This window comes from Lepeophtheirus salmonis, chromosome 3, assembly GCF_016086655.4.
Source record: "Lepeophtheirus salmonis chromosome 3, UVic_Lsal_1.4, whole genome shotgun sequence".
NCBI classification, from domain to species: Eukaryota; Metazoa; Arthropoda; class Copepoda; order Siphonostomatoida; family Caligidae; genus Lepeophtheirus; species Lepeophtheirus salmonis.
Genome location: NC_052133.2, coordinates 31542480 through 31569254, shown reverse-complemented (window position 1 = coordinate 31569254; position 26775 = coordinate 31542480). Strand labels below are relative to the sequence as shown.

The 26775-nt window shown below is 28.8% G+C and overlaps 1 protein-coding gene across 26 annotated transcripts in view; it reads right to left on the bottom strand.

The window, feature by feature from the left end:
* Positions 1-26775, bottom strand: part of LOC121114935 (KCNQ potassium channel) — a 579520-nt gene that overhangs the window by 336523 nt on the left and 216222 nt on the right. For 8 of the 26 annotated variants that reach the window (XM_071887348.1, XM_071887351.1, XM_071887320.1 and 5 more), the window contains exon 1: positions 11227-11420. The exons of 17 other annotated variants lie outside the window; for them this stretch is intronic. In XM_071887348.1, coding sequence (XP_071743449.1) covers positions 11227-11255 — 29 coding nt within the window. In that variant the 5' untranslated portion in view covers positions 11256-11420. Of the gene's footprint in view, positions 1-11226; positions 11438-26775 lie in introns of those variants that run through there. One more of the 26 variants, XM_071887330.1, reaches the window with a different exon arrangement.

The following is a 26775-nucleotide window of genomic DNA, read 5'->3' as shown; positions in this document are numbered from 1 at the left end:
AGTTGTTACATATGATACTTAAGCATCAATGAACCAATTGAATACTTATTCCCCGTTATATATTTTTCACCTGTCAATAGTAGTCGGAGAATAAATATGTTTCAGAGTATGAACAGCTGAAAGAGAAGCTGATTTTATTGGTAAACGAATGTAAATCCTAAAAATAATAAAGTTTTTTTATGTGGGGATGATTTGTTTGGGGTTTTACACAGTATAAGTTAATTCCTTCCTTGCTAGATGACACTGAGTCACGGGAGAAAAAACAATATTAAATTTTTTAGACTGTAGATAGATTATTTCTTCTTAAATAATAAATAATCATCAAAATATACAAAATAAAACATATCTCACTCCCCCTTCATATTTCTTTTCCATATTCATCATTGGAGTAGTCGATAAATAATGGGAAAGCATTCAAACAGAATGATCATTAATTTCAAAATTTGTTAATGACACAAATATATACTCATGAAGTATAATTTTTTAAAAATTCAGAAAGTATAGGATAAACTTATAAATAACATATACCTAAAGTGGAGCAAAATATGAAATTCACAAGATGTTAATAGAATATTTCAGTATCTGGGGTGGTTATAATTATGAAATACCATGTTAGTCAAAACACTTAATTTAATCAAAAAGTGACTTGTTACACTTTCCTTTTGAGTCAAATTTATATTTTCGTGCACAAAAAAGTATAATTTATGAATTGATATATTACTTAGGGATGGTTTATATAATGAATATAGAAAAACATTTAGACAAAACTATTGTTCAAATATATTTCAGTTGATTGATTATCTCTGATTGAATATGGATATACCATTTTTTAAATACGCCAAAGTAATTATATGATTGAACGAAATATTTATTTTTATTTTTAAAAACTTTACAAACCTACATAACAGTACAACATAGCAGTTATTTGCGATTTATGTTCATTTGACTTTCTTTTTCTCGCATTTGACAAAACCAACTTTTCGTACCTTTAGTGGATAGTTGGAAAATGCATTTTCAAATTAATTTTCTTAAGTAGTAACATGTTTCCTGGCATAAAAGACACATACATTTGGAGTGTGACAAGACAAAGAATCATCTATCCGGTGTATTATAAAGAGACAATTTTAACAAAACTAATGTTAAATTTTCTAGAATCATCTCACAATTGACTTTCGGGTACTTGAAGATCAATTGGCAAATCACGATCAACTGGTTGGGCACCTCTGCTATAAGCCAAGTGGAAAATGAATAATTTTTTGACTTAGATATAAATTTTTGTCCACAAGGGACGTTGCGTAAAATTTGCATTTTTAAGCAGACATCATAGGTATATAACACATGGGCTCAAATGTTTCGGGCTTAAAAGAGAAAAATCAGTTTTTTTGCTCAAAATTGTTTTTTCCTAAATTATTAATATATATTTTTTTAATTCTCTATATAGAGCAGAGACCCCATAATACTTTTTAAGCCATTGTTTATATTGAACAGTATTTTTCCCCATCAAGAATCAGTATAAAAGTAAAACACGATTTTTTTTTTTCGGATCCGTTGTTTTGAAAATAACAAAAGTAGCTTCACACCTATCACAAGAACTCACAAACTGAAGAAGAGGTGGAATTTAGACAGCCGGCTTTTTGAAGGCTTTTACTAACTAAAAATGAGGTGAATTTAAAGAAATAACGCCGTTTATCTGTGCAGCCATGGTCTTTTCAGCATATGTGATATATGATCTCTTTTTTTATTCAAAGTAATTTAAGGATTATTTTTCTGATATTTAATTAGAAAATGAATAAAAAAAAGTCAATAAACTTCAATAAAATTAAAATTGTAATATTTCAAAAACATACAATTTTTGCACTTTATCGCTAAGGCAATAGGTTCCCAACACTGAAAGATCATAAGTAAGAAACACATTTTTTTTAAATGCCTATAAAAAATGATGATTTGATGATGGATTTATGAAATACTTTTGAGTTCAAGTTTTTATATGAGTACAAATTAGAAAGGATTATCAGTTTCTGACGAGATTGATACTACTCCTTGACTCTCATTAGAATGTAAATATTTATAAATTACTAATGGTAGTAGAATTTATTGCCTGGACTAATTAGGAGTCGGTGAAATGACAATTTTTTCTGTAATAATTTATTAGATAACTCCCCAAGAAATCATCATTATTATTCTCTGTTTTTCATGAGTACACTCATATCTAACTACTCTCTACGGTAAAACTTATATCAATTGATTTGTGTTCTATCCTTAAGAATGAAAAAATTATAAAAAGGGGTTTGAGAAAAGAACAATAATATGTTAAGATGAGTCACTAGAGCGTTCACTAAGAAAATCAAACAAATTTCATTATAACAGGTCAGTGTTTATACCAAATTCAAATCATAATATACAATGAAAATGCACATGAATTATGATATATATATATATATAAGAGACCAATAACAAAAAAAAACAGAAACAGTACACATGTTAAACAAGCACGCGCCTGTAATATTTTATTAATAATACTACACTTTTATTGCTTATATCAAAAATATTACAATATGATTTACATCAGGGTGCACTCTGTATACACGTGCCATACTAACTTTACACACCAGCAATATTACATTAATACAACTACATTGTTATAACTTGGATTAAAATATGTTTTTAATATAGGTACATCATGGAACACTATTTACAGTGCTCCCAGTGAAATGTTGTCATCTATTCAGATATTTTTTGCTTTATTAGTATAGTAGATAATATTAAAATAATTCGAGAAATATTTTATTAGTTAAAAATTACGGAATAATATTGGTCCTTATTACCCATAACGCTCATGTAGAATAATTATATAAAATGTTTTTTTTAATTAAGTCGGCTCTAAGGAGCCTAATTAAAACCACCTGGACAACTACTTTTTTATGCGGATTTTCAGCACTATATATAGTGCTAAAAGTACGTATTAAGAACAAGCTGTTTGTGTATTCTTTAAAAAAGTTATAATTTCAAAATTTATAGATTTCAGTTCATATACCTATTAGCGATGCACCTTGTACAGGTTTATGTGGTACATGTTTGTATCACAGCTCCAATTCTCTAAGCTATTTTTTTTTTAAATTGATAAGTTTTTATTTTCAATTCGACTATTCTCATTTCGAAATTGTTTGCTCTAATTATGAGTATAACCATTTCATTTTTAACTGGATTATTCCCCATTCGAATTCGACTAGTCCATTTTGAATTAAACAATTCTCGTTTTGAATTTGACTATTTCAATTTTGAATTGGAATATTTCAATATTGAATTGGATTATTCCCATTTTGAAAGGAACTATTCTATTTTGAATTAGAAATTGTATAGTTCTAATGTATAGTCATCTAATTAAGAGCTACTCAATTCCCCACTTCGCAACACGTTCTACTCTGTATTCCATCTGATAATTAAGTCTATTTTTTGTTGTGTATTGAATTACCATATTGTACATCTGTATTTTTATGTTTAAGTATGATACAGCTACATTTTAGAACAAAAATATGCGTAGTAATATTCAAGGTTGTCCTTAAGATTCTAAATTTTTGAAAACAAATGCTGTATTTTGAACATAATATTACACATTTTCCAACAAATATCCCATACTTTTCGACTGGCATACCTTCCCAGCTCTGGTAGTATTGATAAGTTTCTACACCTGGAAAAAATTTCGTTTTTTTGACGAATTATTTCTCCTGTATGGAAGAGGGGAGGGTGACTAATTGACATGAAGTTCAGTTAGATTAACGCCCTTGTAAAAGAGATATTTAGACTTTAGCTTTTTTATTAAGTTGATAATAATTTGCAACTTCTGGCATCAACTTCCTAGTTAATGGTCTTTAGCAGTAAATATCAATATCAATCTTGGATATTTTTAATGGTGTGTTAACTTTTCGGTGACAATATTCCGCCTTGGTCAATTTTATATCTGGTGTCTATCATATTTTTGCTCCATTGTCTATCTAAATTCTTCATTTATCATATACTTCTAGTATCTAACTTTTTAAAGATGGTGCTTCATTAATTTCTGAGTTATTTACAAAATATTTTTGTGTAGTTAAGGCCATGACCAAAGTAAGTAAGTAATTTAAAATATGTTCTTTAAAAAAACAAAAACAATATCTATTTATAATTGAAGTTTTATTTGTGCCACGATTCTTCAACATTTTTGTCGAGTCTTGATCTCTGGTTAGGTGATCTACAATACAACACAACTTCTGACTCAAAAAGAGACTTGATAGTTCAATCAGTATTTCTACAAAAAGTAATATCAACTCCTACTTGTCTTTTCCACGGAGTTTTATATCATTATATATAGCTTTGTAGTACTTTGTGAGTACTTAAGTATCACTACAAATCCTTCAAAACTACTAAATATGTAAATGGTGTTTTTCTTTAAATTTAGACAAAGTTGTTTAATAATATTTTTAAACTAACTTGAATTTAGTTATTTTAGTTCCATGGTAAATTACAATTTGTTTATTATGCAAACTCACCTAAACATGGTGAGGAAGCTAATTGTAAGTATTAGTTATTTAATAACTCTTTCTAAAAAAAAATTATTTATTTATATAATGACTAGCATCACTCAAAAACGAAACCTAGCTCAGATCATCTTGATATATTCCCTGGGCATCTGGTTATATTGCCTCATTATACTGATTTTCAACTTTTCCACTTTATGATGCAAGGGCTTAATGGCCTTTTCCTCGAAAATACTCCACACACTATAGTCCAGAGAATTAAGATCAGGTGAGGATATCATTAAATTTTGTTGCACTTGAACTTTTCCTGTCAAAACTTGTAAGCCGTGGGAGATGTATGAGATTAAGCCCAATTCTGAGTAACTTAACTTCCACCTCGATATGACAGTCCACCAATAAACCTTGTAGGAAACCTCGGTATCAAGTTTCCTCAGTGTTTGAGGAAATATCGGTCCATTTAGTTATCATCGGACACTTTGACGTCCTACGCAGCTGGTTGTTTTGTTATGAAGTTTCCTTTAACCTTTTTGGATGATCCTGCAATGAATATGTCATTGAGGCGCATTATGACATCCGATATCAGAGATTTATGTAATTTGCATTTTTATGAATTATAAATATATATGTAATTGATGTCTTCGTATAAACTTGTCACTTCTAGTACAAAGGACTATTTTGTATAGCTGTATATATATTAAGGCTGTTTGACTGAGTAAAATACTACCCTGGTAAAAACTCATTTGATCGGCCTTCATAATACATACACACACAAATAATGATACAACGTCCAATAGCTTGTTTAAATAGGGCGAATAAACATACAACAATGAGTTTAGAGTCCCATGAGACAATCCAAGGGTTAGAAGTTGATTAATCCTTCAATTAAGAACTTGAAAAGGAAATGGTCCTTTAGTAAGTTTCCAGGAAAGTAATTTTTAAATCTCAGGAAAACAGGAAGTTTTCGGATGAGATATAAGTGGTTTGTTTTATTTTTACAGAATAAGGATACATCAATTTTGAACTAGTCACAACAGTTCTAAAATCAATTCATACTTGTTACATAAATGAGGATCAATCTGAAGTTATAACTTAATATTAATTTGTAGGATCGTTATATGTGATTCATTGGGAATCATTTTTGTACATACACAGAGCACGTCAACTTTTTATTGAATTAACTACATAAAATAAACTACACCTTAGATAATGTTACCTATATCAATAAAGCAAAGTTTATCAGTTTGAATATTATTTCTTATATGATCATGAGATATAATTTGAGTATTCAGTGAGTTAATATAATTTGATTGAATTGAGTTAAATATTCGTTCTTTAACCAAAATCTTTATATTTGTCTTGTAAAAGTATTTAATAAGTAACATTGATTCAACTTAAGAGTCATCTAGCGATTAAAAAATAAAATGTATATAATCCGTACAGTCATTTTTGCTCATTAAAGAAAAGAAGAGGAATGTAATATATTAAATATAAAGAATAACCAATGCGACTTTAGATGAGGTTTAGCAACGAGCATGTGTAAGCAACGCACAATCGGTGAGCGCTCCAGAGACTAAAGTACACCTTGGCGCATCACATCATATTTAAAAAAAATATGAATCTTTTATTATTATTCTTTCATTCTTGAGGAGATTACATTGAGTAGCTTATGTGTGAGTTTACTCATGAGAAACGGAGAGTAAGACTGATAGTTTATTATGGTGTTATCTTCTATATTCTTGAAGCAAAGTTTGTCTGTTACTCCATTCCGAATTACTCCGAGAAATACTGAGTACTAGTGATAGCAAAAAAGTACGGTGACTCTCCTGAAAGATATCCTTATAAACTGTGCTCTATAAAAGAGTACCGCTACATTTTCAAAATACGGAGGAATAATTTAGCAGTAATAAAAATATATATTTATTTTATTCACACTTGTAGGGATTTCGACACACTTTTCACATCTTTACTCATAGCTGACATTGCTCTACTCTCTCCTTTCATATAGTTTGTTTTATGTCAGCAATATGTTTGCAGAGTTAAATTTAGGGATGTGAAAATGCATACATTTAAAGGGATTAGGAATACTATTGTACAATTTAAGACTGAGACATAATAACTTGTATAAGAAAATAGTGTACAGCTGTATCCTTGCAAGCTTAAAATACGCTAATTTCTACATCCATGGTTATAGTATAAAATAATTAAATGCAATATTATTTAGGAATCGGTATAAGATTTGAACCTCATAGAAATCCTAAAATACAAGATCCCGGAGTAGAAGAGAAACTTAAGTAGAAAATCTTAATTGCTTTTCAAAAATATTCTCAACCACAAATTGGATCCACATTCTACAACAAAGTTGTAATACAATAAAAAACAAATAGAACAATTTATGTAAAAAGGTTTTTTAGGTCCATCAAGAAATTTAAGAACAAAAGGTACATATGTATGTACGTACACGCCCCAATTTCTCAAGTAGAAACCTGATACGAAAAAAATAGTTTACAATGGTTCTTTTTTAGTTTGTAATTACAGATTATGTGCTCAGTATATTTTGTAGTATTTGTCCTGCTAAGTATTTTTTTTTTTTTTTACATTAATGTTATACTTTTTACAACAAATACTACAATAAAAAAGGGAAAAAGAAAATCACCTCCTTCAACTGTTCTTAAACGTTCTATCTAATTAAGTCCTAACATTGCTCTTCAAAAAACCATTCCGTCACAACTGCTCAACCCATTAATGCCTATCCTGATCATATAATCACGGCAGTTCTCTTTACACATAAATCAATGACAGATTCAATTATTCTCTTACATATTTGGAACATATGAAGTACTATGATCTATAATAAGATAGCCAAGTTTGTCTGTGGAGAGCAAACTTTTACATCGAGGGTGTGTAGCTAAAACTCAATGCCTCATATTAAAATAGGGGGAAAAAATGGTGTACATATATTTAGGGCTGTAAATTATTATAATTTTGTAAGTGTGCGAATTTTTTTTTTTTTTTTTTTTTTAAATTTTCTTAACCAATTATTATTATCATTTAATTCTTGAGAAGAGAAAATCTAAGTATTGAGTAATTACGTGTGTGTGTGTTAATGAATTACGGTGAGTAACTCTGAGGTTTGTTGGTTTATAAAAGCCAATCTATATTTTTAAAGTAAGGTTTGTCTTTACGTCGACGTCTATTAACTCCAAGCAATGTCGGGTACTACATCTAGTATTATATATTCTTCAAAGAGTATCTGTGATAAATTTTAACACTTTATCATATTATCTTCTGTAGTTAATAACGATTTTTCCCGAATCTTTTTTTTTTACCTCTTCAAAAATAGAAGATGCATATTCTAGACTTAACATATCTTGAGTAAATAAACTGATTTACATTTGAAAGACTCTTACTATTATGGTACTTTATTCTGTACAAAATTTATATACTGAGAAATTGAAGATAATATAAAATATGCGTAAAATATTTTCAAATCACCCTAGAGTAATTTTTTTGGAAAAAGTAAGACCGTAATAGTATAAAAATAGTTTCCATTTTTATTTAATAAAAAAACTGGCTAAATTAAAGTGCCATCTTTTTAGAAAAACTATCGGCGTTAAAGGCTTAAATTGTTTTCTTACTATTCTTTCATAAACATGACAAATCATTATGTAATCTTCAGGTATCATTCAATTAATAAAGAAAAAATATACAAAATGTATATTCATGTATATTAGTCAATAGAGAGTTAAATTAAATAAATTTTTAAGGGGGGGGGGGTGAATTACACGAGGGACCAAAATATGCTTGACATTTTAAAAAAAAGTATTTTTTCCTTTTTAAAACAAAACTTCAAGGTATGCTGCTATCTTAGACATATGTTAAAACAACGGAAACTAAGCATTATAAGTATAGTCAATGCACACCAGATGTACTTTGTAAACAATGAAAAATTGAAGATATCTTTTGATACACCATTTTTTTAAATCGATTTTTTAATGGATTTTTTACGGCCCTTATAATACAACACACTAAAGTATTGTATAAAAAAAGATTCGAGTATAGACTGTACGAAAACAAAATTAATGATAACATAACTTCAATTAATTACTACAAATGTGTTAGTATGATGAATGTTGTACAAAAGAAAGATTCATTGATAAACAAATAAGAGGTTAAGCAATTGAGTATACAACCTTTTTTTTGGCATCTGGATTATCATTGAACCTCTTTTTTGATTTTCAAAATAATTATATCAATCACATATAATTAAAATCGTGAAAGTTGTCAAAATCCTCTTGAGTGTAAAAATAAATAAGTATATTTTGGTAACAATGAGAGACGGCGCATTTGCTGACACGAGTATTGTGTCGGTCCTTATATAGAACAAAGGACCATGGTCCAGTCCAGACTCACTTCTCGGTACTTCAAGAAGTTAAAATCGATCCGGTTTAAAGTCATTGACTGTGTTTTTCCTTTTTTAAATTATTCCGTGATATATGAGAATAACTATTTTTTACTATTACGTTGTATTAAAAATTTAACTATTCATTTGGATGCAATAAAATAGGCTCACTTGATTAACGAAGCATTAAAATTGGAATTATTTATCCTTTTTTAGCGGGATAAATAAACGTTTTAGAAAAAAAAATTAGTAAATATTAATTGTAGACTATATTAATATACAGCATTTTTTATTTTTTTTAAATTATGGTGTATGAGTTTATCAAAAAATATAGTCCAAAAAAGAAAAAACTATCAATTTTCGAGAACTTTGAACAAAATGTGCCCCCTGAAGATGAAATTGTAAAACAATGAAACTTTGTACTGATTATTTTCATTCTCCAAGGAACTTTATCGCACTACCCGTAATTGCAATTCAAATAAGTTGAAAATTAAACTGGTCAACTGTCCAATGCCCTTAATATACTTATCAAAAATCTTATTGGCTGAATAACCGGTTAAACCCCGGTTCTAAGACTAGGATGGACAGAATAATTAAGGACCTACACAACATTAGCTAACATGTATCGCTATATAAACTAATTATAGTGTTCCTTGCTCGCTTATACGTTTGAATTTTCTAAATAAAGAGGAATTATGAGTAATTAGAGCACTATTATATTATGGGTTATCTATAGAGTAAACATTTTTTGATATGAAGAACATTAACAAAAATGAACACGTAAACCCTGAAAATTGCTGTGATATGAAGGAAATAAACACAAATCCATGTTGATATCAAGTAAGACATAGGCAGGAATGACTTTTTTTAAATCTTCAACCCTACTCCTAGTCTTACAAGGATTTACATTCATTGCTCCTCGACACCGCACAATTATTCGCTGTCTTTTATGTCCAAAAACACTCGTAGTTACTTTTTATGCTTAAGTATTCTTTCTTTAAGAATAAAAGGATAACGATAGCAGCTTTAAAAAATAAACACTATTCAATTTGTCAATAACCAAAAAAAAAAACCTCGTTAAAAAAATCCTTAGATTTTAGAACTCCAGTTATCACCATATACCTAATTTTTTTTCTCAAATACGTTATGCTCACGAAGATTTCGATATTTTTCACATCTCTTTACATTATACACAATCACGTTGAGCTTCTTTTATTTATATAAAGACACAGTGTGTTTTCCTTACGACTGTTTTCATTAATTTTCATGAGTTAACTCGTGTCTGATCAAAGCTGCTAAATCTACAAACTATGAATGCAAAAAAAAGTATTAAATATGAATTTGATTTATATATTAATCTATACAAATCAAGGACTTCCATTCAATGTATATAATATCCATTGATAAAATAATATTTATTTCTTTACTATAATATTTAAATAATAATTAACAGTTGGCAATAAGAAAAACAGAAGGCTCAATGCAATTTTTTTATTTTACAAATTTTTCCTTATCCTTTTGTTAGTCGAGATTACGAAAAAAGCTCGACGTGTATGCAATAAAGAGTTAAACTAAACAAAAACAAGCAATCCAAAGGGGCGCGAAGAGTTAATTAGGATAAATCAAGCTACATACAAATAGAAAACAAAGTAATGAGAACTTTGTGCTATACTATTTACTCAGCGTTTTTACACTTATATACCAGCTTTATTTAGCTATTAGATTGTTCTTATTTGTACCATTACTTTTTTTTATTTACTCGGCATTCAATAGTTAACAAATAGTTAGTAGTTTCTTTGTTAACACTAACAAATATATATTTTTGAATTACTTTACAAAAGTTTGGCATACTTTACCGTCCAAATGATAGTATTGAAAAATGACATTCATTATTTTAAGAAGTCCTATTTTCGTTTCCCGAAAGATAAATTATTTCAAAAGTCGAAGACTTCAGCTCAAATTCAAAGTACCTTTAATGGAATTTTATCACAATAATTTCCATTCCATGTAAAGTATCCTATAACATAACTCAATTCAAGTAAGAACAAAAAGGAACATCTTGGGGATGAAACTTAACAGTTAAGAGTTGTTTTTGACCATTACTTTATATTTATTATTACTCATTTATTGTGGATTTAAGAAAAGCCTTCAGGCTCAAATCAATAAATAAATAATAAAGGACTTGAAATGAAACCAAAAGAAATTTGCGATCAATAATTGGATTGAAGCGAAACTTTGGTAATAATACCAATTTTTAACAAATCAAAGGGATACATGAAAGTTTAAAAAATATTTATAAAGCCAATTACTTACTTTCCAAAAGGATCTCCAAAAGAATACATTTTGAACTTAATTATTCTAAAAGCATTCTATATAGATTTATATAGCTGATTAAATTTTACTATAAAATTCATATCCTTTTGTCAATAACGGTTTTATTTATATTATTATGATTTCTGGAAACAATATGAACAATCACTACTAGTGTCTTATAATGATACCTGACTAAAGCTTTTCTCAACTTGCAGGCTTTTTCTTTTCTATAACCAGAAAGAGAGAAGTAAAATCATTGAATTTGTAGAATTATGAAGAAAGCGACGCGGCAAGAGAAGGACTTTAACAGAAAGAGCGATGCATTCAAAAACGTTTTTCCTACTTTATAAAATATTATCCAATTTTGATGTATTTAAATCGGACGTCCCAACCACGGAGGTGTACTGATTTGTTTTCAATTTAATTAAGGAAATAAATAAAAGATAGTGATATAATAATATTGTGGAACCTGCTATAGTGACAACATCTGTTCGGAGACAAATTGTCACTATATGCGAGTCATTTTTGGTTGTTAGAGACATAAATATTTTGGTGGGCCATTTCATGAGAAATTTTCAGGAAAAAACAGATTGGACTCAAATTTTGTATATAGTATTATTGACAATAGACCAGATTTAAAATATAATTTTGGATGTTTAACTTAATCCACATCTAAGTTTTGAGGCCTTAAATATGAAGAAACTATCATTTAGATGAATATTTGATTAGCGATATATTATAAGCCAATGTGACGATAGTCAAATATATTGATGCCCGGTACTTTTCCCTTAAACTATTTTACCTCAGGACATTTTGCCTTAAACCATTTCACCTTAAAATATAAATCAATGAGGTTTATACGTCTTTAATGTTTATTATTGGTTAAAATTGATATTCCTTTTGAATTTTTTAATCAAAATATATAATGTTTATTACTCTAAAACGCGTTAAATGGTTGTTTTATGTTGGTCTAATGATATAACTATGATGTTTCCTCGTATTATGCTTGTTCTTCAATCCATGAGCATTTTATAACATGAATAATCCACCATGTCTAATGATAATTAATATTGGAGTAGTGATTAGCACTTTTTCCGTTCGAATCGTTATCCTTTTTTTGTTTTAATTTTTCTTATTGTACTAATTGTATTAACTATTTCGTCTCTGGTTTCGAACTCATTACATTATAAAAATTCGGTAGTAAATATGTTTTGAAATTTTGGCCATAATTCTATCATTACTTATTTATATTTTAAGGGAAAATAACCTTGAAGCAAAATGCCTTTAAGGCAAATGTCCTCAGTCGAAATAGTTAAAAGCAAAAGTATAATAGCAAATGTAATACATCTTTGAAGAGGTATCATTTAGCTATAGTTAGTTCAAACCTATATTATGTTTATTTTTGATTTTATGCAGAGATCGCAATCAAAGCTAAATTAAAGTGTAAATTAAACATGCAGTACACACTTCGTTTGACATTATCTCCAATTAACCCAAGTTAAATAGGCCCAATTCACCGCTGATAACTAGGTTTCCTCATTATTAGTTATTGCTTTTCTCCTACAAACTTTTATAGAGGTATGATAAATATTTGACTAGTGATGACAATCAAATTAAGAGCATTACGTCATTAATGATTAAAACGGATAAAAACATATAACAATATAGACAAAACTCTCGGGAGAAATCTATATAAATAAATAAATATTATCTTCACTCAATGTACGAAGGTCTGATTCACGGTCGCTCTTAGAGAGGGAAATACATAATGTAAATATCAACTTCAAAGACAATTTATAGCTCAGGTATAGTAATTGTAATACTGTAATGTTTACTGGTCTAAATAGGTAACAGCCGATCTGCAGGTCTAAACAAAACAATGGTAAGATATATAGAATCAATCTACCTTTAAAATGTACAAATGTTATATTTTAGTTTATAAAAGGAACTTTTACCCCATCCATTTAATAACTTTTAAATCTTTAATACTTTTTTAAATAATATGAGAAATATATGTTTTTATTGATTTGTTTTTTGTAATTAAAATTATTGATATTAAGTGGGATTTTTGTATATGTGAAAGAATAATAATAAAAATTAAAGGAAAATAAAAAATGGAACAAGTGAATTGCAGTAAGCAATTTTTTTAATAATCGGTCCGTGGGACAAAAAAAATAGGGAACCCTGGTTTAAATTATATTTAATCCAATGTTCCTTACTTTAATTTTTAATGACTAAATAAATTATTAAGTAATTATTTGCACTAATGAAAAATTCATTCATACACCATAAAAAAATTATTTTTTACTATAATTTTGGTGATGTTAATAACAAAATAAATATGTACATAATATTTTAAATCAACCGAATGAAAAAATATTCAGTTCATAATTCAATTTTTATTATTATTATTATTTTGCATAATCCTTTAAAGTCGTCGCGAATTGCACTTTAATTAGGAAAAACTCATCGGCACTATGCAAAAATTTAGGAATTAATATCATATCAATTGAAATATGAGGGCTAAATGAAATTTCATATATCAAATCGAGGTTCCTCATTAAATGAAGTAACTCATCCAAAAGATGAAATGGCTGGAATGGTACAACTTTCACAGAGTAGATAATTTGTAAATTTTAGCACCTCTACCTTAGAAATTTACAAAAACCTATTTTTATCTAAATAAATTAGCTTTTTGTTAAGGAAATTTCGGTAATTTCTGAAGAAAATAATATCTTTTTTTTATTTTTTTTTTTTTTTAGAAAATAAATTTTAACTCCTATTTTTAGTTAATTTTTTTCCTAACTTAATAACCCCTCTAACTTTTGGTATCCTATAAAACAAGCTTCCTTCTTATGCTATTCCGCCATTGGTTAATATAAGAAACATTGAGCATAGAAAATAGAATGTTAATTCATTAAAACGATGACAAACTTGATAAAGTTTTTCCAATAAAAGAGTTAAAACTACAAAAAATATATACATTTAAAATAAATGAAATGAAATAAAAGATGATTCTCCGTCATAACCATTTTCAACAACAAGATGGAAATTATTGAAAGTTTTGAGATTAGACTTGGATTGGAAAGGAAAGGAACAAAAAAACAAGAAGAAGAATTGAAACAAATCTTCACTTACAAGTCAAAGATGATGATATATAAGGGATGGATGTTTAATGTACCATTTGAAGTTTCGATATTTGAAAAATAAGTTTTCTTACTGAAACTTTCTTTTATTTACTTTCAACCATAATTGATATTGAACTTTATCTATTTTTGTATTATAATGGTAGTAATTTATTTTTATATTTATTTATTTGTGCGGTTTTTTCTTCAATAAATTTAATGTTTTTAAAGAAATAATGGATAGCTACTGATTTTTTTCATCTACTTTACATTATAAATGTTTTTGTGTCGATCATTAATTAGGGTTAAGGACTTTGATACTTTCTAATTCAGTCCTACTTTGGAGTCCTTTAAAAAAAGGAAAACTTTATCTGTCGTGACGTAAATAACATATTTCTCATAAATAAATTCATTAGCCCTAGTATATGGCATTGCCCGGAGTTTTTAGGCGTCGACGAATCCAAAAACTTTGCTTTAATAATATATTCACTAACTCCTCAATAAATCATTAGTCTTACTCTTCGTTTTTCATGAGCAAACTATCACGTAGTTACTCAATTCAGAAAGTTCTCTCCTCAAGAATAAAAGAATAATAATAACAACTTGAGAAAAACAATTTAATATGATTTGATGTGCCATGAAATATTTTATCTCGTTGCTAAACCTCATCTAAAGTAACATTCATATTTTTTATTGATAAAAATTACTTCCCATTTTTTTTCCTTTTTTAATATGAGTTGACCAAAACGCCGCGAGATTTCATTCATTTTTCCATACTGTTTCTATACAATTCTATGTAAATATTATTTTTGTTAATATGATACGCAGGTTCGACTGTATTGCTATTTCTTAGATCAAGTATCCACACTCAAAAATAACATACTTTACCTCAGTATTCATAATTTTGAAGCATCATGGTCTCATCTAATAAAAAGGATATAGGTGAATTGTGCAAGAGGAATAGGGACAAAATTTTGTATGTAGGAGCTATTGAGGGTGCAATTTTAGAAAAACATGGGAAAACAACCATTTCTGGATCTCACTGCACGGGCTACCTTAGCCTTCACTTGATATATTTCTAAGGTTGGAGAGTCGATTTTTAAGTTTGTATTAATGTTATTCTCCATTCTCTTAAAAATTAAAATAATTAATGTTAATGTTTTGTATTTGCTCATGCCACTATTTGAGTAGGCATCACTAGAGTTGTAAATCCTAAGCATTTTTTATCGTGCAATCCGAATTTTTTTTTTTTTTTTTTTACTTTTTTAGGCTCACTTAGCAACATTTCTTGATTACAAATTAATCGAAGAAATCGACAATTAGGTCACATAAAAAATAGTACCCAAATTCTACTAAAAAGGCAGTACTTCCTATAATAAAACATATAACCATGAACAAGCTGTGGATCTGATAATTTGATTGTTCTTTACAACTTGGCAAGACGCCTACTCACTAACTTGCAACTAGTGTAAACAACGTCTGTCAGAATATTTGCCTATGCGCCTTCGCAGCTACCATCTTGGAGCTCTAGTTGAAACAGGATCCTTTTGAACATGCCTTCAATTCTAAAGTCGAGGGGATTAAGATCAGATAAAAGTGCTAAAAATTGTCTAACCACCATTCTTGCACTTCCTTCGCTGTGTAGTATTTTTTCAAGAAAAACATTATCGCAATATTCTTGATTTGGGTAAGCAAATCTCTACACATAATACTTTTATTGATTTTTTAGCGTTAAAGTTAATGGGACTCTAATTCAGGACCACCCTATATCTGTGTCGATATATCTTTATTTCATTATTACTTTGCGGTAAAATGTATATTAGACAAAATTACTTAAGGTTAATTGAACCTGTATGGCTTTTTCATAATCTATATATTAAATGCAAATGTCTGTGTGTGGGTGTGCGTGTGTGTTTTTGTGTCCTGGAATCAAAGGTAAACCAATGCATAGATTTTGCTGGAAAAAAATCATGTAGGCTTTTACGGCTCAAGAAACGGTTCTGATAACATTTTTTTGGCCTTCAAAACCATGACGACTTTAAAATAGAAACAACTACTCCATATAAAACAAAAATTTCTAAGAATTATTCTCGCTGCATGTTGGTATATATATTTGCAAAATTTAAAAAAAAAGAAGAGATTATAAGGTTTAGATAAGAAAAAAGAAGAGGGAATAAGACAAAGGATGTTTTACAATAATATGAAAGTTGAGGGAATTAACGTTCAACTTGAATATTTTTTCTTCTCTAAACTTTATAATCTCCTTGTAAAAAAACTGTGCAAAGGCACATACCAGTATGCACTTATTAAAATTTTACCATCCATATTTTCAGTTTTATATGTAGCAGAAAAGTTTTTAAATTAATTTTAATTTCTTAATGTCCCGGGCAACACCGGGCAAACTTACTCTAGTTATTATTATATTTAAAAAACATGCTAAGGTTCTCAGTACATCCATTATAAATTACGTAGATGTAGCAACTTTTAAATCATTTTTGGATATTCCTTAATAAGAAAGCGGCTATGTATGGTGTTTCCAAATAATATCCAGTCTTATCTTTGGTTTAATAATTAATTAATTATAAATTAATCTTCTACGTTATAGATGATAAAAAGCTTAATTTATATGTACAGAAAGCATATAATGCTCTATGTTGTATCCATACATAGGACTACTAACAGATAAATTAAGAAGCAACGGACTTCAATTCATACAAATTGAATTATGTAACAGTAGATTAAAGTTATTCAAAGGAATATTTTCCTTAGGATTATCCTATTCAAAGTTAAGATAAAGGTTTTTACCAAAATAAAAAAATCATGGTTTTCTTCCACAACTCTACATCAGCTGCCTACATTTTTAATGTAAAAATATGTTAAGATTTTGTAATGTATCAAATATTATTTGTACAAAAATAAATAAAAAAATCAAAATTAAAGCATTAAAATATTAAAAAGTATGTTTCAATTTTAAAATCATATAACGCCATACGTATTATATTTGATATATGAGTTTCCAAATACTAGATTTCAGAAGTTGAACGACATTTTGGCTCAAAAACTTAATTATCCATTTACATCATAAAACAGAGAAAAATGCAAATTTCTAACTTTTGACCTTCCAGTATTGCAAAAGTTATACCTCATCAAAAAAGTTCTAAAATCACGTGTTTTTTGAAAAAATACAAATATAATTGTAGAGGTTTTTTTGGGAGACAAGCATTCAATTTACTTTATAAACATCAGCAGGAACAGTTAGTTAGTTACTTGGAATTCTACAAAACCTCAATGAAATAAAACATTTTTTTCCCCTTATGAATGAAACAAAGCCACTTTTGCTCTTTATGATGTCCCGTATGCTCAGACAAGTTAGTCTTAATCGATTGATATTACTCTGTTGAGTAAAAACATATATAAAAAAATTGTATCCTTGACGTCACAAAGTAGCAAAATATATTTTATAAGCATTGTCTTTGTTTAAGGCTAACATGCTCGAGGATGAGAGGATCCTTTTTATACAATTCTAGTTTAAAAAAAGTAGAAAATTATGAATATATATTAACAAAGATTAAATTCATATAAGCACCAATAAGAAGAAATAACAATGGCAATAGATGAAGAATCACATTTTCATTTTTAATCTGTCCAATTAGACAGTGTATATAAATATAATTATGAATAAGATGTAATAAAAAAATCTAACGTCAATTAAAAAATAAAAAATAGTGTAATACAAAAGGAAGGTTGGCATTTTTATTATTAACAAGATCTAGGATAATCTACTTTTACTTAATTTTAAAAGTTTTTGAATGTGCATTTTAAACATAATTTTTTATCTTATGACTTTTTAATATATTTTCATTCATAGAAAATTCAACGATGGAAAGCATACCTAAAGGTAAAACAAGAACAGTTGCAACCTCCCTCTTAATAAAACATCAAAAAAGCAACAGTCGTACAATTGTCATTAAAATTGTGTTATATAATGCAGATTATCGGGGAAAAAATTCAATACTTTTTTTTTATTCGAGGTATTGGATTTTGAGACGCATAAAATACGTTTTATTTGAGGAGTATTCTTTTGTTTTTAATAATGCAGCCCTTTTTTAATTTTTTTGTGAGAAATGCAATGATTTATATCTTTTGAATAATTTATTACTATATATAATTCATTTATATAATTTATCTGTTTATTATGTAGTAATTTTATTGTTATATTAACACTTTAGGGCAACTATGTTTCTAACAATCTAAAATATAAATGTGTTATCATATTAAATTTTCTTCATTTTTGTTGAAGAGGGTATTGAAAGGGAGTTTGAAGGAATTTTCATAATTATCTTCTATAATGTTAATTCGAATCCTTAAAAGTTCAAGCTATTTAACCATCAAAACATATTTTTAAGTCTAATTTTCTTCATTTCTAACAGAAACTAGATTTTAATAAAATTGCTGCAATCGTTCATAGCAAGGAGATGGTTGCAACATGTTAAAAAAGGTCGTATTCAAATGTAATTTTTCCATACTGACTGTTAAAATCCTGAAATTGATTCAAGTTATAAAAAATATATGTAGGTATGTTGTATTACAATTTGGCGGGTGTTAATCAAATCTGTTCCGGGTAATGGAGCCTTAAAAAAATGTTTCAAATGTCCCAGGTCTTTTTTACTTTGTTTACTTTGGTCAAATATGTCCAGCATGAAAACTTAGAGTAAGGAAAAATAATATTTGGAACAAAGTGATAATATTTTATTTATGATATATATATTTTTTTAATTTAAAAACTGTGCAAAGTTTTTAAATTAGTATAATTCCGCACACAACATCAATATTTGAGTTTATATCCATAAAATTCTAGATTATAAAGGTTAAATTTAATTTATAAACTCCTTAGATATTTGGAAAACACTTTGTAATTAAATCAATAGGAAAAACTTTCGATTCTTGTACCTTGGTAGATGTGTATTTCTTTAATTAAGCAAAATTTACAAAAGAGACAATATTTTTCCTTGGTGGGTCATTTTAAGAATAAAGATCAAACAATAAAAATAGTGGATAATACGGTGGGTGGGGAATCAATTCGTAGCCCAATCAATGCTATTCTGGCATCATAATTTTAGTGATTTGTGAATGAGCACCTTGGATTGATGAAACAACACTTTTTTCTTCTTCAAATGGGGCTGTTTTTTTTTTTTCGTGCCTTAAAACAATTCACAAATGCTATGTAATAATCGTTCTTGATAGTCTAGGCTTTTCCATATAATTAATGAATATTTTATTATACTCTTTATTACATCCTAATACTGATGCCATAATCTTGCCACCCAATTGTTGCGTCTTTTTACGCTCTGGATTCGGTTGATCGCATGCAGTCTACTATACTACTTGTCGTTTGGACTCTGGAGTGAAGTGATGGTGCAACGTTTCATCCATAGTTACAGTCGTCTAAATAATTCCTATTTATTATTGTTGGATTTTACTAAAAAAATGCTCCAAATCGTTAGCACGTTGTTGTTTTTGATCGATTGTAAGTACACTTGACACCCACTTTGCACAGAGCTTCGCAGGTCCAAATATTCATGCCTGATATCTCCAACATGTTTCTTCGTTATCTGTAGAGTCTTAGCAATGTCAATTAATCTCACTTTACGATAATTCAAAATTATCTATTACACTTTTTTTATATTTTTGTTGGTAACTGCCTCTTTCGGGCGTCCACTGAGTACATTGTCTTCATCAAAATGCAATGCTTTTTTAACAAACGAAATTCTATTGAATCCTTTTTTTTTTACAATAAAAAGATTTTCTTCACACTCGATGCTACATTTTATGAACCAATTGTTCAAAAAATTTTGTGCACGTATCGTTTGAAGTTGAAACTAATTAAAAAAATTAATTCTATCGGCACCATCACTGTGTCTGACTACGAACTTTCCTAGTTACCACATAAAATTATAGAATTGACTATAATTCATATATTTTGTAGTCGATATATTTATTATTGCTAATAGATTGCTAAAAGGCGTCCAGTTGCTATCCTTAGAAAAAGGCACCTAATGAGGATTATGATAATTCATAGAATAAGTAGTATTTTAAAAGCTCGTATGGTCTATGTCTATAGTGTATAAGAACCATGAATCAACTCAAGCTAGCAAGTACGTTTTGTTGCTTTAATAATTCCATGACCTGTTTTGCATCCGCCTTCTCCTCGAATTCTACTAAATGCACATATCCATCGCAAGGTGTTACTATTGATGGTTAAATACAGAATTTAACGTCTTTGAAGCACTATTCTGATCATGTTATAGTTTTACCTTTTTATTAGAGTACAAATAAGTAAATATCATCATTTTCTAAAGAACATTTCAACCAATTGAAGTATCAATTTTAAATTTAAAAGTACAGCCCAGGATAAAATTTCTCTGGTCCGTATATCGTGTGTTAGGAACTGGGAATAGGAAAGATGAATTTTAATTGGTTGGATAAGTAGTTCTTCTTAATCAATTATTTAGTTGGATTTTTCGACGATACATTCGGCTATGTGACAAATACGGAAATTTTTCGTGTATATTTTTATTCAAAGAAGTATGAAAATACCAATAATAGTTTAGTCACTGGAATTGTACCAAAAATATTGGTATCGTATCAACACTAGTTTGAAAATGACTATAATACTTTTGCGCAATAATACCCACAGGCAACAACGATCATTTCAAATTGTGACATAAAGTATTTCTCAATTAAGTCAAATCTAAGGCACCTAACTTTTGACGCATAGTGGACTACTTTATTCCTTACTAATTTCCAGTAGAAATATTTTTGGGCCTTTTTAAGAGAATGAGAGCACTCCCCCTCCCCTCTCCCCAGTAGTCAGGAACCTGTATGTATTATAATTAGAATTGTATAAAATATGTAAAATTAAATAAACCGAAAATTATCGTGCTCATTCTGACAAATTAAATCATGTACGAGTAGAACTGCAGCTTAGCTGACACAACAATATATTAGATCAGCTGTGAAAGGAAATGATTAAACACAAATTCCAATCTGTATCTAACAAGGACATATGCAGGAATTACTACGATGTCCATCCTTAATTATATTTTGGGCCCAACGAGGACTTATACTCAATAAACCTCTTTAACAAATCTTCAATGTTACTCTCCATTACTCATGATGCCACGCACTAATGATTACTTTATCTATATTTGTTTTCTCTTCAAGATTGAAAAATAACAGCTTTGCAAAATAAATAACATTGTAAAAATTGCCAACAAGAAAAAAACTCGTTCTTTATCGTATTTTATACAACTTTAATTATAATACACAAAAATTACAATTTAAAAAATTATATATATTTATATTTCCAAGTAAGACTACGAATTGAGTAATCTTCAATTTAATCATCTAAAAAAATGGTATAAAACATATATCTTTTACAGAATGTTTTTTTTATCTTTTTAGGATACATTTTTCTTAGTATTTCATGAGAAAATGAGGAAATGAGTAGTAATAAAAAACAATATGCTCGCAATAACATTTTCTTCACCTTGATAAACTAAAGATAATTTGGCTAGTGCTTTATTTTTTTCTTAATTTTTCATGCTATGGGTAATTTATTTCATTGTTAATACTATAAAAACAACGTTTTATAAAATAATATATAACATCAATGTACGCATCAAAACCTCATAAACATTAAAGATATTCCTGAATTATAAATTGGGTATGTAATTTGTATAAGTAAAATTTCGTCATTAATATAAGGAAACTAAATGGTGGTATAAAAAACTAAAATAAACCTGTGCTGAAAAGAAAATATCAAATAAAGCCAAATCAGAATATTATTGTCTTGAACTAATCAAAACAAGACATTAAAATTTCATTGGTCAGGGAAAAGCTTTTATATACCATTAAGGCCTTCAGGATGTCTGTATTGTATCATAATATGATATTAGATATTGAAGGATATACACAAAATTTTGATTTTTTACAAAAAATATGGTCATTTTGAGCCCCATCTTTTCTGATTCAAGTGTGAAGCTAGGATCAGAGGTTGTTTTTTTTTTCTAATCCCAAATCATGTATCAAATCATTTAATTCTAGCAATTTATTTAAAAATAAAATTAAGCCTGCGATGATACAATTGTACAAGTTACAACTGGGATATAATAGTTTGAACAAAGGAATTGTACAATTGTATCTTTGCACGCTTAAAAAGATGTGCATTTTCACATCTCTAATTATGATACATGGCGTCGAAACTATAAGATCATTGAACCCTACTTTTTAAGACTAAGTTGAATAGTCAAATAATAAAATTTTAAGATTACGTAACTATGATAAAATAATTATATAGCTCACTCCCACCCGACATGCAGAAACGTTCCAGTTCTACTTATACACGCCATGTTGTTTATGTATCAAGATAACAGGTGTATAAAACGTGTTTTAGGAAGAGGGAGCGAGTATTTCTAGTTGGTATTCTGAACATGATTTTTTATTTTCGTAAGGTGTTGTCATTACTATAAAAGGCAGAATATCCAAGTATAAAGTAACAACTAGTGCTTGTACTCATGAAAAACAAAAAGTAGAAGTGAGGGGTTGCTCAGGAGTTATAAGTCCCTGTTGGACTCAGACTCACAGTTGCTTTATTGCTTTAAACTTATCTAATATCTAATAAAGCTGATCTCCTCTTACAATTGTCAGGGTTAACAATTTCATTTTCGGATTTTTTTTTTTTTTTTTTTTGTATCCTGGCAAAAACATATTTTTTCTACTGGGAATAAACCTTCATGTTTTAAATTACATTCAGTTTTTTTTTAAACTGTGAATATCCCTATTAGATAGATACGGAGTGAGCGTGTTGTTTATTTTCTTCCTCTCACGGCTATTTACAGCATATATTATTTAATATGATATGTCAGAATAGCTGCTATTCCATTAAACATTCTTCAAATATTAAGGATCACTACGTTCATTTCCAATTTATTTTATTTTTACAAACCGGCAAGACATATTTTATACAATACTGATGAAGACGTTAAAAAAATAATCATTCAATATTTAACAAAGTATCATATGATTCGCTGACCCATTGACCTTACAGGGGCGTCCACAGGGTAGGCTGGAAGTGTTGTAGCTGTATTTTTTTAAATATTTTCTAAAGAATTTAATTTTCTGTGAATAGCTATGAATTAATGAACTTTTTTTTCAAAACATTTTTATATTTATAATATAATTTTAGAAAATTATTGTTAAAAGCTGTAGATTTTTGAAATTGTTTTCCAAAAAAAAAAATAATTTTTTTTTTGAATAGCTATGAATTATGTAATTTGTTTCTAAAAGATAAAATATTTTGAGAAAAGTTGTGGATTTTTGAATTTAATTTTCGAAAAATTTAATGCTTGAAATTATTTTGTAAAAATTGAAATTTTAATCCAAAAAATTAATTTTTAAATTTTCATCCAGAAAATTTTATTATTCGAATTTTTTTTCAACAAAATTTTAATTTTCAAAAATTCCAAAAAAAAACACTTCCCAAAATGTAATCCTGAGGACGCCCCTGCATTATATTGAATATGTATATTTCTCAATCTTTTGAAGCGGACAGTGTTAGATTAGATCCTGTTTTTGACGTATCATCAATTATTTTTAGCTTATTATTTCAATGAAAGTATTTTCCTTGGGACACTTCTGATATTTATCCGTATTGATTGAAAATCAATGTGAAATATATTAAAAACATACATATAGAAAAAAAATGTGAGCATCAGCTTACAATTTGTACCTATAAAAGGTAAAATCTTCCTTTTCATTCTCATGAATTCTTATGAAGTTGATAACAAAAAAAAGAAGAAATATTGACTTTATGCAGACTTTTTTTTTTTTCTTCTATGCAAAGTATTTTATGGACTATAAAATTTCCATCTGAGAGAACGTTGACTGACTATTGGCATATTTTTATTATAACCCAATATGAAGAACCGGGTGAGACAGAGACGATGAAGCAAGTCAGGGTGACGAAAGGGATCAAATTGTGTCGTATCTGCAAGAAAAATCCAGGCATCATCAAATTAATATCTGACGAGTCCAACTTCACTTTTGATGACAGTCCCTTCGGTAATGAAAACCAAGAATGTAGCCAAAGTCATGGTATTTGGACAGCTCACCAGCGACGGAAAGCTGATACCGCCCAACATATTCCACTTAAGGCCATGGTGAACACGGATGGATATGTGGAGCTTCTTCAAGCAGCTGTTTTACCCTGGCTGGCCTCCCAATATCCTCCAAACACCAAATTTATCTGAACTCATGACTCTGCTCCAGCTCACGTGTCCAAAAAGTCAATTGCATTCTTGGAAAAGCATTTTGACAGAGTCGTCAAGCCGGACGAGTTGCCTTCTCACGCCCCAGATCTCAACCCCTGTGACTATTAGTTGTGGTCTCCCTAAAGCTCTCCATTAAGAAAAAAACATGGTCACCTCTACTGAGGTCGAGGTTATCCACGCGGTTTCCGCCTTTCATAGCCACCTGGACGACGTAATTGAAGCAAATGGTGGCCACATCGAGTAAAAAAAATGACCAAAAATAGCTGCTGTAATTTATTATAGTAATAAACTCTGCTCAATAAAAAAATATATAAAATTACGGAAATTTAAAGTTTGGTGTAAATATTTTCTACCCACGTCTATATATCGAAGCAAAATAAAATTTCATAAAACAAATGAGGTCCTTAAACTATATTTAAACTGTTGCAAATTCATCCAGACATTTGAATACAAAGGCTATAATTAACTGAAATATGTCTTTGAAATATCGAGTTGTATTTAACCATTAAGTTTAAGACTCAGTCTGAGAGAGTTTTTTCCTAGTTCGGTCTTATTTCTTCCTTTCTAAACCAATCTGAACCAATATTTGTGTCAAGAACGTAATTTGAATCGTGGAACGAAAATTAAATTGTAAACAGAAATTAAAATTGTGAAATGGTAAAATACAAACAATATTATTTTTTTATATACCTATGGTCGTATTTACAAATGTTTTGTTTTTTTAAACAAACTTTAAGGCCGATTTTTTTGTGAATAACGAATTGTACTACTAGACTTTTCCAGACAGATTTAACTTGGTTTTACAAAATTATGACGGTTTCAGACCAGCCTAGGATGTATAAACAAAAACCATGTAGGTATATGAAGTAAAAAAATAATTGGTAATTTCTCTTTTTGTTACAGATTGTTTTTGTGTTAACTTAGCAGATATGTCTCTATAATTACATAACGATTGTTGCCATCATTTTATAAAGAAAAATCAATCAATCTAACTTTTTAACTCCCCAGACTACATAAGCAGAAAAATTAATAACAATAAATCGAGTTCCTAATGACAGTAATACATATAGGTATATAATATGTGAAGTCATGAAGTAACTTTGTTCCAGGAAACGTCATCTAGGGGGGACTGGGAACAATAGCATTTATTTTTGGATTTGGTTCATTTGCTCAGAGTTGATTTGGCTCAGGGACGCCAAAAGTGAAGCATAACATTTGGTAGTAACTTAATTCTGTATACACTCCATGTACTCAATAGTAGAACAGACGATAGATCTTTGGTCTGAATATAAGTTAGTGTAGAGCTGCTATGGTAAAATTTCGGTTAATTAGGTTAGTATTTTGGTTTTTACTTTTAGTTTTCAACAGATTTGCTCCGTGTGTTTTAAAAAAAACTACATCGAAAAGCTAAAGATAATTTGCTGCTACATACATTGGGAACGTTTATAACGCTTAAAAGAATCGAGTTTGTTGTATAAATTCAGAACATTAGATCTTATACTAATATTATGATCAAATATAATCATTATTATAACAGATAAAGATGTATATTATATACATGTATCAGTTGTTAATATTATATAAGGTGACCACAACTGCTGAGGTTTAAGCTGGTGGATTGTAGTGATGAAAAATGACTTTTTTGTGGGCCAATCCTGGGCATTTTTCTTGCAGCTTGGTTATCAAACTGTCCAATAACAATGAATAATATGCACCTGAAATAGTTTTACCCTTTTCCAGATAGTCAGTAAGGATTATTCCTTGCAAATCCAAAAAAACAGTTGCCATCATCTTTCTGGCCGATTCTTCTATTCAAACGAATGTCAAACAGAAAAAAATAGACCGATTGGGCTGAAAGTTGGCGTGTGTTTCTCCAAGAGATGCTACTAACCAAAAATAACTTCGATACGTGCCAGAGGTGCCCTCTTTCGGACTTTGCACGGACTTTTAAAACGACCCTCGTATTTCTACTTTTACAAAGGCCCTTTTTAAGTAAAATCTTTTGCTTTTTGAAAAAAAAAAAAACCATTTTCCCCTCCTCAAATATGAAATAACATCTTTCGACTCTGCTGGTTCATGTGCCCCTCCATTGG